The 13232-nt window shown below is 38.1% G+C and overlaps 1 protein-coding gene across 1 annotated transcript in view; it reads right to left on the bottom strand.

The window, feature by feature from the left end:
- Positions 1-2452: 2452 nt before the first annotated feature.
- Positions 2453-13232, bottom strand: part of GALNT2 (polypeptide N-acetylgalactosaminyltransferase 2) — a 92920-nt gene continuing 82140 nt past the window's right edge. Inside the window, exons 12-16 of the mRNA XM_064648843.1 lie at positions 10368-10460; positions 10084-10167; positions 8257-8383; positions 6646-6765; positions 2453-5350 (exon numbers count right to left, since the gene is read on the bottom strand). Of these exons, the coding sequence (XP_064504913.1) occupies positions 5195-5350; positions 6646-6765; positions 8257-8383; positions 10084-10167; positions 10368-10460 (580 nt within the window). The 3' untranslated portion in view covers positions 2453-5194. The remainder of the gene's footprint in view (positions 5351-6645; positions 6766-8256; positions 8384-10083; positions 10168-10367; positions 10461-13232) is intronic.

Here is a 13232-nt window from a genome sequence, read left to right as displayed (position 1 = left end):
TCCTCAAAAATAACCTGTTGGACAGGAAGAAAGGTGGCATAAAAGAAAACTCTTTTGCACAAGTGGTGCTCACCACACTACCAGAGCACAATAGACTCTTGGTAGTGATTCTCGAACCCTCTTTTTACCAGATTACCAAAGGTGATGTTCAATTAATATAGGTTTGGCAGAAAGCATAGCTATTTGCTACTTCCAGATCCTTTTTAACTAACTAAATAAAAACAAACTCAAAAAATCCTTGGATTAAAAACATCTGCTGGGTAGAAATAGGAACTTGAAATCCAACAGGTTCATCTTCCTGCATACAGAGCAACAACATGCTGTTCTGCTGCAAGAAATCAAATCAAATTAAAAGAGTATTTTGCACCCATTCAGACAACCTCTTGGAGAGCTCTACAGAGAGAACATCTGTGGACTGACTTTATTCACAATTTTTAAGCTTGATTACTAGCAGATCTTAAAATAGCTACTGGATGCTAAGCTGTAAATAAAATGTGCACTCTAACAGAAGATGCAACCCTGACATTTGTGCTCATTCTGTAATCATGGCTTATTATCCCAGACTTTTTTTCAGTGGCTTCTATTCATTTGAAATCATTCTGTACAGGAACAAGCCTCTTGCTAGAGCATTCTGTAATGAGCTATTGCTATGAAATTATTCGTTGTGTTTCAGGCATGAATGAGGACACAAGTGATGCACACATGCTTCTCAGGGCCATAGAAATTTTAGAGAGAATCTACATTTAAAATAAATATAAGTAAGGCAAAGTAGATGGTGGTATTCATATACAAAAATTAAACAAAATAACTGAGGTTATGACTGTAACACCCCAGAAAGGAACTGAACAATGCTCTACAGAATCCACTTCAAACAAGACAACAGTCCTTACCTCAAGCAGATCACAGCCTTTTAATATCTCCCAATATTCACTTTCCTTTTTAAACACACAGAGGCATCTTCTTGAAAATTCAGGATTTAAAATATGGGGGTTTTAATCCACAAAGAGCAAAGATTAAACATGCCCTTATAAAGGGGATATAAACACATCTGCTTTTATGCACAGTGACAAGCAAGCAGAGTAAACCCATGCAGAAAACCGGTTAAGAAAAGCATGACCTGAAATTCCAGGAAACAAATGGGGAAAATTTTTTTCACGTTAATTTACTTGGGTAAAAAGGAAACAATGGAGTTTTGGTCAGCAGTAATGCAAAATTTGCTGGATGGTTCATTCAGTCCTGCTACTATACTAAAGTTAACCGAGAACAGCAGGCACAAGAAATATGTAAAACTCTAGGCAGAGACATTAGAGATAGACTGCTACATTTAACATTGGATTAGATTAAAAGCTTCTATTGCCAGAAGCCTGTTGTAATTATCTCTTAGTATCACCTGTCAGCTCCTGAGTGTCAAAGGGCATTTGAGATGGAGAATCCTCATTTGAATTCTCAGGTACAATCTGCAGATGCAAAGGTGTTTCTTTTGTTTACTGCAGCTTGACAAGGCCTTTTTATTTTTGCCAACCATAAATATTAAAGACCTATTTCCTTCATTTAATTTACATTGTGAAAGTCACTAACTTCTGCTACACAGAGAGGGTAAGTTTGTACCCAAGACCTCTCCTTTCCCACAGCTTGACAGGAAAAAAATCTTCCTGTCAGTACAACTAAAAAGTGGAAGTGTTTAAATCTTTCCTACAGATGCTTCTGCAGGTTATGCTAGCTGACCATGTCCTTGGGGCCAACTGTAAAGCTAAGTTTGTTAGACCAGGAGCAAAGATCCTAGTCCTGTATGCCACAGAGTGGGAAAGAATGATGTACCCTAAAAACTGACCTGAGGCATCTCTGAGGCTGGACAGATCACACATTTTTTGAGTATCGTACCATTCCCATCCCCTTTAGCCTGCAGCCCACCTCTGCCAAGGTGATGCTGAGACTGAGCATCAAGCCCTGGTTGCAGCCCCACTCACTCTTACGGTAGCAGGAGAATCTCGCACTTCACAGCTGCCCATCATCTCCCGTGGAGGATTTGCTCCCTCCCCAGCTGTGCTGGTGCAGGATCATTTGCAAGGTCTCTAAACTAGATATGTGGAATCACTGGCATAGTAATTTCTGGCAGCAGAGAGAGGGACAGTGGAAGTCTCAAGAAGATTAGGCCTAAAGGGGCAGGAGGGAGGAGTGCCTTGACAGTATAATTTCAGGTGACTATACAGTTGGCATTAACCCACTATTCAATGTAACAGCTTCTAGAATAAGATAATTACCTCAAAGTTATAATATTACATACAAACAAAATCTCTTTTCATAAATAGATATATACACCCATATATACACACTTCTAGAACAGGAACTTTATGAAGCTACCAAGTGAACTGAAGCATTTGAAAACTACTTGAATGTACAAGTTCCAGCCAGTCTTTTACTGGTTTTACTCAGTTGTATCAACCAGCACACATTTATCTATAAAGCGTTGTTCTTTATTTAAGTTAAACAAATTTTCAAGGATGGTTTCCATCTATAAAATGAACAAGTACAAGCTCTGTACAGCAGACTTTTCAAACCAACTGAAAAAAACAGTTTTCAAACTATGTTTTGAAAATCTGCAAAATAAACAATATCACCATTCTTGTTCTGAAGACAGTAAGAAAAGTTCTCAGGAGACTCCATCGCAATTTCCTTCAAGGACTCTTAATTTATCTTTCAAATGGGTGAATTTCTTCAACATTGAAAACCCCTAAAATCACAGTAAGTAACTTTGGCACACTGTCATGTAAACATAACAAAAGGATACCTCTTCTTGTCCGTTCTCTCAAAGAAAAGCGACACACAGCTCCTATATTAAAACCCCTATGAGCAGCACCCATGGGGAATTGAAAAAAATACTGAAAAAATATTCCTACTTTATGATTGCTGTTGTCATTAAAGACTAAAGAGATGAAATATGAATTTCTTTTTTTTTTTTTTAAACTAGCAATTCTGATTGAGAGATAAGAGGCAGGTCAATATTCAGAGTTGCAACTGCTCATGTCAGTTAGTGCTACCCTTACTTTGATCAAAGTTGCAAATGGAAATACCTTCATGGTTGAAGCTGAGTCACTGGGCTGGTGTTTTTCCCTTTTAAATTCTGTTTTTAAAAACCTGAAACAATTGACTTGCTGCTGAGCCCATATTTCAGCATTTGTATTTCCAAATCATGAAGGAATCTATTGCTACGTTTATGAAACATCTTCAAGTTCTCAGCTAGGTTAAAAGGCTACAGGGAGAGACTAAACGCTGAAAATAGTTTAACCACTGCCTGGCCTCTAAACAGGCAAGTTTTTGAGAAAGTGGACTGTGAATGATAAGAAAAAAAAAGTATTAATTATTCATAAAAAGAGTCAGATGATGGATGGGTAAAACTGGATTTAATGCTCCCATCCAAATCCAAACCCCCATGCAGGTACTTGCAAGTCTTAACTTCAGACACATGAGGTCTCTGTGGGCTCACTGACTGGCACTGTTAAAGCCATGTTGCCCAGAAGAGTACCATCCCTACGCCTAATGCACAGATACAGCCAAAGGAAAATGAAAAATCAGGAACTACTCTACTCCCAGGACAAAGAAAGAGGGGGACTGTACCAGCATTCTACAGTACAGCACATATTCTTCATCTCCTTACAATCAACCATTTCATTTTTCCAAGATCATCATCTTTCCAAAACCACTTCCTGGCACTTCATGTCTGCACTAATTTTTGTCAATACTGTCTCACTTATTAGTACTTATTTACTTTGCCTTCTCATTTTAAAAGCTCATTGAAGCATTTGCTTTTAATAGAAAAGTATATAGCCTATGCAAACATAAGAAAGGACACATCAAAGTTGGGGTTAGCTTTGACAGTATTGTTTTATAAAAATGACATCAGCTGGACTGAAGCTGCAAAATGCACAAGTTCTATGGTTAAAAACACAAAGGCTATGCAGGTATCCAGGCTGACTCCCAGAGCCAACCCTAAATCCATTCAAAAGCTCCATTTAAAGAAACAAAATGGAAGAAAATTCCCCAGTAGTAGGTCTATAGATTAAGCAAGTGCAATTCAGAGATATTACATAGCTGCTCATCCTTGCAAATTAAAATTCAGATCTTGTGCTGTCATCAGTGATGTAACTTATTTCTACAGCTCAAAAGGGGAGTTCGAGACAAATTTTTCTCATTAGGGGGGCCCAGAATAAAACTGTGCTGAACGAACACCGCTGCATAAAAGATCTGTGCGGTTTATATAATTTTATAACAAAAGAAGAAGTATTTAAAAGACTAAGTACTACAGAAATGATCAACACAAATATCAAGTACAAGTTGAACATTATCCAGAGCACATGTAATGAATTTCCAAGTTGGAATAAACAATCCAAGTGATCATCTGGGCAGAGGCATTGACTTTTTCTGCTATTTTCTTTTTCCTCCTGAGTTTCATGATCTCTCCAGTAAGGGTGAAGTGTTAAGAAGTAGATCCACTTTGCAAAGCAAAAGCATCCAGTGTTAGCACGGACATCACACCCAGTAGCACAAAATCCGCACCTTCAAAAAGTTTCTCTCTCCTAGCACTCCAATCCAATTTCTGGTTATACATATGTCAATCACTGTTGATAATTGCAGGATATAAATCATTGGGAGCTGACAATATATATACTTTCATATATTTATATTTAGAGTCCATCATAGAAAAGTTCATATTCAAATTACCAAGTACACACAGGAGAAAAAAAAACAACTTCAAAATGACACTTCTGTTTCTGGAAATAACAAACCATGACTTCTATGCAAATGGAGTTTTCAAATGACCTTCTCCTAGTAATTTTTCCCACCCTCCCTCCCACACCCTGTTCCCCACAGGTGTTTCTTCAGATCCTTTTGTTTATCATACGTCAGTTGTTCCTAGAGTTAATTATCTGCTGTGCAAGTAGTAACTGAAGACAGAAAGGAACCTTGAAGGTTGTAGCACAATTCCTTCTTGGTGCGAAGTAATGCTCAGTGCCATCTTTGCAGTGCTCTGAGTTCCCTGGATCCCTGGTGTCTGCTTCAGCACTCTACTTTCAGATAAAGGTGGAATACTGAGGTATATAAGTTCCATGGAAAGTTTTAAGAAATACATCAGTAATTCAATCAAAACTTTGCCCAATGTTTTTCAGTTGAAACAGCATTTTGCTTGTAAGTCCTTCTACTGCTGCAGATTAAGTGTGAATTTCCACTGTTGTGACAAAGAAGGATTGCAGATCTCAACGGTGAGACCACCATTTTTGGCATTTCGGCTGTCTAGACAGAGGTTGCTGCCAACGTGCCTCAGTTTAGAGTTGCTTTCAATTTGTTCCCATTTCTGGAAGAGAAAACACAGTTATTGACCTGGAAAGGCAGGAAAAGGAAGAATTCTACATCCTGTCCTTGCAAGTCTTCATAAGCTTCCCTGGCTTGTGCCTGGGAAAGCTGTGAAAACTGCACTAATAGTACCAGTTTAGATGATTCTTGAATAAGAGTACGTAAGTTATGGCAAGCCTTGCCAAAACAGCTGTTCATTAAGCTAACACTCTGCAAGACATGCAGAATACACCAAGCCATTCTCCTCTAATTCAGAACTTCTCAAATACTCTGTTACCTGCATGAAACCTTTGGTCTGAAGAAAAAACTAAAAATCTTAAAATCCATACACGTACCACTACAATACTGAGCATAGAGAAGCAAGAAGCAGAATCGATACAGACAACTTTACAGAAATGCAGAAATTTGTCAGACATCTTTCAGTTATGCAGAAGACAACCAGTCAGTCAATTTGTGCTGTCAAAAGCTCTTTGCCTAACGTGATGTCAAAGGACAGAGTAAATCCCAGAAACAGGATGTTAAAAAACAAGGTTTTTCCTCTTATATTTCTAACATACTGGGCCCTGTAAACCTTATCAAGAAAATCTTGCTTAGTTTCCTGTTCTGAAAAGTGGCAAGAATACTCTTCCCTCATCAAGGACAGAGTTTCAGTTATCTGTGTGCAAACGGAGATGCAGAAGCAAGGAAGCTGGCAGATGATCAGAACTGATGACTTAGCAGAAAGAGATGAATTGTTACATGACTAGATCAAAAAGATGGTATGACTCTGCAAATGTGATTTTCCTCAGGCATGGGAAATAGATGAAGTTACAATACTGCATAAATAAAAAAAATTTAAGGAGTCTAATGCTGTTATAAACAGGTCACCATTGAATAGAAGGAAAGCCAAAGAACACTCTTCTGAGACACAGACTACACAATCTTCAAACTTCATTTAGTAAGACCTTTCAAAAACACACTGTGGAATATAGAATCTATTTCAGAAAACAGACGGGGCAGTTGAAGACTGTTACACATCAGTGCTGTTGGGTGAAACCTTTACCTAAGGTCCCTGTTGGGATAGAACCTCCACGTGACAAAAGTGACAAAAGATTATCACTGGCTATGAAAAGAAAAGCTCAACACACAAGCTTATTCCTGCTGCTCTGTCTAGACATCACGAATCCTAACTTTACACACATAAACAACAGCATGAAGAGTAGAAGCTACAGATGATCACCAGTGCATGTTCTTGCATTCTCATCCACAGCCCTTGTTTTCCCCACTGTTTGCAGAGTGCAGTCATGATATACTGACCTGTCTGCTGTCATTTTCCCTACAGCCCTGAAGTTTTATTAGTGAACCAGGTGCTCTGTCCACAACAGTAAGGCACAAATCCATGTGTTTCACTGACTTGTCCTTTGTTAAGGCCCATTCCTACAAAAAGGAAGACAAAAAAAAAGCGTACAAAATTGTGTACATTAACAGATGCACATGCTATCTCTGCATATACAGCAAAGGTTAAAATCCTATAAATAGGTATGTGTGAGCATTAGAATTGTTCATTGCTTCCCACAGAACAGGAGAGGAAAAACGTCCTTTCCAAACACAGTAATTCCAATTGCTTCCGTGTCCCCACGTCAGCTCAGGGCTGAGCTGGCTGTCTGCTCCCTCTGCTGGCTTCACACAGCTGCAGCAGGCAGTCACACCTAAATATCTATTTAGGTATAAGTTTATTTATGTGTATATATACATGTGTGAGCGTGTTACACTTTCCCCATATCTTCTTTATATATATATATATTTTTTTAAAAAAAATATGTAATTACATACATAAAACCCCAAAAAGCTTGGTCTGCAGCATCACTGGCCACCTACTCACACACTGAACAAAGCATATGGACCACAGTGAGGAAACAGTAGTTCTTAATACAATAGAGACCACCAGAAAGCAATACACAAGAGGGCTGAACTCAAAGGTAGAGGGAAAATGTTCCTTCCTATCCAAGGCAAGAGGTACAAAAGAATTTCCGTTAAATGCATTTAAATAGGCAACTCTTAATGAGCAAAGAAAAGTTGTTCTATATGTAACTGTTGCCCAGCTTGTTTGATCTCAGCATCTTCTTACACAGAGCCTGATCTTGCACTGATGTTTAGACTCTCTCCATATGTCTTTCTCCTTCAAATTTGATCTCCAGCATCCCCATTGGTGGTCATTTGTCTAACTATGCTTTGAGGAAAGAAGCCACTTCATTAAAGCCACACTAATTTTCCAAATCATGCTTATAACTACTTAAAATGGCACAATTAGCTTCTCTCAAACAATTAAAGAGGATTTAGTTGTATAATACAAAATCCTAGATATATGGGGCCAAGCCTGGTTATATTTAAATGTTATTTTGCAAGCAATCAGTGTTTCAGAAATAAATTACATTACTAATCCCATCCCTTTTTTTTTTAAAACTTAGCCCTTCATGATATGAAACAGATACTTTCCTTCAGTGATCAGAAACTAAGACTAGCTATAATGGAGATAAAATGAAGCAAGTTCCACTATACCAGAGGAGAAGAAAAGTTGGAAACAGTGTATATGCTCAGGGCACAGCCAGAGGATAGCTGTAGTAACACTTTGAAAATCAGGACATCTGAGAAAGCCTTCTATACAAGTACAAAATTCCCTGGAATTTTTTTGGCCTCTAGTGTAAAAGCAAATATTAATAGTGACAAAGGAAGGGGATAATGTGATGCACACCGAATGTATCTTTGGGAGAAGCTATTTAGTCAATCTGTTATAACAACTGATCTGCTAATTTGGGATCATCTTCCTATCACCAGTACATAGTAACTGCTTGAGTTAAAAAGCTTAGGTTCACGTTCACTTCTTTTAAGACTTTTATTGTGAAAAACAAAAATTAATGGCATACAGACCTGGTTTCCCCCGGCATTATGACACTCATAAACTCCAACAACACCATCTGCAAAATGGCCCAAAGTGTCAAGGCAATTGGTACCCTGCTGCAAAGCCCCAAAAGCTATATCTTGATGATCAGGTACCCTAAAACAAAACCACAAATATCTGCTTAATTCAGTTAGGGTTTTTTTGTTGGTTTTTAAGTTTTTCTATAAACTCCTTGGTTTTACTCAGAGTACTTTTAAGATGAGACGTTAAGGATCAGTGATGACTATCATCTGGAAATCTCAATCATCTTTTGAGGGGAGGCAATTATCTGATCATGAACTGATCAAGCACAGGTAAACTCGCAAGCTTAGGACACAATACAAAAAGACTTGTGCCAGAGAATGAGGATAAACATATGAACTCAGCATAAAAATCAAATTAAAGATGACTTATTATTTAAGGTGACTCAAAGCTTAATGCTATCATTAAGGTCATCAAAACCTTTTGTCTTTTCAGGTAAGGTACCTTGTGGCAGAAATAGGACATTCTACATTTTTCTCAGACTATTTTTTACTGAAATGTTAAAAAAGGGGTTAGGAATTTAAAAAAAAAAAAGGAATCAAAGTTTTTCTGATATCTATTTTCTAACAGTTACATATAAAATACACTCATAGTATGGAAATACCTAGGTAAGCCCATTCAGCAAAGCACAGTTGTGGAGTAGAGCCCATGAGTTCATGGGCATATCAGAGCCTTTAAAAACTTCAGACTAATATGAGTATAATAATTCAATCCAGCAGAATGAGCACATGAGGGATGACACAGAGTAAGATGACATTACACTTCAGCAGTACTTATGGTAGCTCATTTTCCAGGAGAGCTTGCAAGACACATTTTTTCTGACAAATTAAACAAAACCAAATATCCTCTGGCACTTTTAAGAGAAAATAAAGGAAAACTTATTTCCTCAGCATCACCCTGGTTTATGAGACTCCTTAGTATGTGTGGTACTGTACATATTTCACTGGAGCTATAATAGCTGGTGCTTTTGCATCATAGCCTATACATCTATCACTAGCAGTTACCTGAATTCACTGAAGTGCCATCAGGAAAAAACCACCATGTATTCTTACAAGCTACACACAGTATCTTGCACCATTACACTACTAACTGGTTTATAGACTCAGATCTGACCAACATACTTATTAAAGGGCTATTTAACCACAACCTTTGTATCTTTTCAAAAATGTTTCTCTTCAAGGATTTTTCACTAGTTAGGATGCATTCATGTTAGAGAAACTGTTAGCAATATTATCCCTCACTTCCCTCTTCTCACCCCTACCCAAAAGTCAGCGATTATCCAGTGACAAGAGACTCAGTTTCTTAGAGTCTTAGGCATCTGCCCTTGTCTGCCAACCATACAAGGCCCTCTTGTCTGCTGACTCCTGTTACTTGTACTATACTGATATTCAGTCTCCTTACTCAACTAGGCATGTGCTTAGGCAAAGGCACAAGCTTTAAAGGGATGACAACAGGATACAGAACAGTGTGCTTTTGAGCAAATGGCTTGTGTAGGAGACTAACTTCTAGGTAAGTTGATTCCTTTGGACACTGTTCTCTAATATATCTGCCACTGCAGCTGTAGTTGCAGTAATTAGAAAAAGAAAAAGCAGCTTACAAGGGAGAAGTTACTCTTACGGGACAGAACTAATAAAAACAAAAAGCAAATAAGCATGCATGAGGCATTGCATTCACAGATAAATTAAAAAGCATCCTTCACATCCAAGGAAGGAGAAACTGATAATTTCTGGGGAGGCCAAAAAGAGAACTGCATACTAGTGTCAGCCAAAACTCACCGTAACTCAGGATAAACATTTTCAAGATACCACTTGAAGGGTTTGCAGCTAAGTCTCTTTCTGAGTTCCATTCGGCTTTGAATACTAGAGGAGAAAAAAAAAAAGTAGTTTTCAAAGTCAGGCTGTTGTCTTCATATATGTTATGGAATACACAGAAAACTCAAGAACAGCTGAATTGTTGAAATAAACTGTAAAGCGACAACACGAGAGCCAGCACTGCTTTCACCTCAGGTGCTGTCTCATGAAGAATAAACAAACAGGGCAAAGAAGCTCTTGTGACTTACTTGCCATAAGGTACATTCCTGGCTGAAGGCACTGCTGCATAATAGAAATTTTTATACTCATCCATCCAGACTTCTGCTGCCCTGCGTGTATTTCTAGGAACAATCATACGAAACACATGGGTTATACTTTCTCGAAGTGCAATTAAACCATGTAATTTATCCTCGGTTTGATTTTAATCCTTCCTAGTACTACATAGTTAGCTGCCTCAAGCCAGGCAGAATAGTCCCTATAAAGGACCCAAGTAATAGAAAACCATTAGAGACTAACATAACTGAAATAAATGCATTTAGAACAAATTTTATGTCTTTTCCACACTCATCACTGCCTTGGGTGTTCATCCAGAATTTAATACACATCTTGGAGTTCTTTCTGCAAACTTCATGGAATTTTTTACGCTGGTGTTTGGTTGGGTTTTTTTTAGTAAGAGTAACTTCACAGAAGCCAAATTTAGCGAGTGTTCACCTAGATAAAGCAAGCTAATTGGAAACATAAAAATCCCAACAATTTTTGGCAATATTTAATAATGTCTTTTACCTTTTGAAAGCAGATACGCTAACATAGGCAAGACATTTTCAGTCTTCATCCTATTCCTACCAGCACAGCATTCAAAGTTCCAAAAAGACATAAGCTACCATGAAGTTTAAACCTATGAACAAAACAAGTTCAAACCTACAAGTCTGCTGTAGCTGAAGTAAGAGAAGAGAAGAAGGAATCAAAAAATATTTTTAATTCTTTAAAAGTCAAGAGAGATTATTGCAATTAATGTGAAAAAAACACTACCCCAAATGCTTTACTTCTAATCATACACATCTCTAACTGAAATTCCTTTATTTATGTAACTCGTGTCTTTAAACCTCCTTTTGGACTGCAAAAGTGCAATGGCTTTTTCCATTCCCTTGATTCCGTGTAAAACTCATTTACTTTTATTGTTCATAATTTTTGCTTAGAAAATTAAGTCTCATTTCACTTGAAACTGCCATGTTCTGAAGCTTATTTTACATTTGGCAGCAAGTTCATCTAAAGCAACTGGAGTAAACTCAGTGAGCCAACAGCTTCTCTAATATGATTTTCCAATTCAAAAGACAAAAGTAGTCAGGATAAAGTGAGGAATCTTGCAGGTTGCCGACAAAGAATAAAAATGATAGGAATAAAAATGTCACAAGACAGATCTGAATAATTTTTTGTTTGAGGACTGATTTTTTTCTTGCAAAGATTCCTTTAAATTTTTGTAAGCAAAATTCCACTCAGATTAGAAGGTACATCAGTTTATCTTCACCTGCAGTCTCTCAGACCTGTGTCAGTGTCAACCACTCAGCACCTGCCCCTCTTGCTTGCTCAGCAAGCAGCTTGCCTGCCCACAAGTCAGATTTTGGTGGTTAGAGAGGAACTATTTGGTTTGCCAGGATTTAATGACTCCAAAGGCACTTTCAAGGCCAGAATGCATGCCTGCATTATGCTTCCCTACACTCAGGGATGAACAGTTCAGGCTTAGTGTGACATTAATACAGGCACTGTGTAGATGCTGAGAACTGCCTAAACTAGTAAGGCCCCAAAGAAGGCAGGGTGCTGAGGAGCACAGCATAGAGTACACTTAATGCTGAGCCACAGTTAATGAAACTGAGCACCAAGCAATGATGTAGCTTTGCACAGAGCAGACTGGGGTCTGCAAGACTTACTGGCTTGTTGAAGTGGTGTATTGAAGCAGTGCACACTGGTCTAGCAAATCCTGCCAGACACAAGCTGTATCTGCCCACACCACGCAGCCAGGATGTGGTCTCCCCTTTCATGAAACAGAACTCCCAGTCTCTCATCCAGAATTACCAATTTGTTTTGGCTGCCAAAAGGCAGTGCATACTGACTAGCCAGCTAAAAATAGGATGGTTACCCAGAGCAGTCCAGAATAAATTGCATATAGCCAAGGGAGAGATGACAGCATAAGCCAACAAGTCCCAGCTGCAAGACCAGAACAGATTCCACGCACTAAGTTTCTTGGCAACATGGTCCTACATATATCTGATAATACCTGTATTACAAGGATATCCCATTACCTTAGGTTTATCATTCTCTTATTGGTATAATTGATTTTTAGGCATTCTGCTTTATAGGTTTGACATCCAAAAAAGCTAAGTGAGGAGGAAACCTTCAAATATACAACCTGTAAACCTTGCTTTTAAGTGATATACAACTCTTCTAGGTCAATTCAAAAATAATTCCATTGAAACAAAGAATTTTAATGGTATTTTGGAATTTGAGATAGCTGGACAGATAAGGACAAAGGTAATAAACCACTTTCAGAGAAAGACAGAACTGGAAAGGGATCTGGAAAGGGTAAGTACCCAAGACACTAGTTTGCAGGCTTCAGCTGTCCTCACCATTCAAGTACATGTGGGATCTCTTTGCAAAGTAATTTTGAACACAAATGACTTAAACTTGTCACAGTAATTGTGAAGACATTTGAGAGATCAAATCAAAATGATGATTTGATTTCACAACAAAATCAAAAAGCTGTAATCCCAATGAATGCAGAATCTTCAACCCATGCCAATACGATGCATTGCTCTACCCTGTGTGCATACAGCCTCACCGTTTTCCTATTTTTCCACTGAGCTATGTTTAAGTATCTATTTACATCACAAGATGGAAAAGCTGCAGGAAGCTGCACATTATATTTATATATTTATTCACTTTTGTTAACCATGCTCCTTGTTATGACGTCCATTTCAAAACCTCATGAAACTAAACCAGTTTCATCCTAAGCCTATATGATGCAGTTTAATTGGTAGATCTTTCTACCCTCTCGATGCACATGATAAATGCTGGAAGGGAGATGTGATGTATTGAGGATATTTCACTGCTAGCTTTCG

Source organism: Pseudopipra pipra, chromosome 3 (genome assembly GCF_036250125.1).
Source record: "Pseudopipra pipra isolate bDixPip1 chromosome 3, bDixPip1.hap1, whole genome shotgun sequence".
Classification (NCBI taxonomy): Eukaryota; Metazoa; Chordata; class Aves; order Passeriformes; family Pipridae; genus Pseudopipra; species Pseudopipra pipra.
The sequence above is the reverse complement of the archived record's forward strand: the minus strand, read 5'-3'. Positions and strand labels throughout refer to the sequence as shown.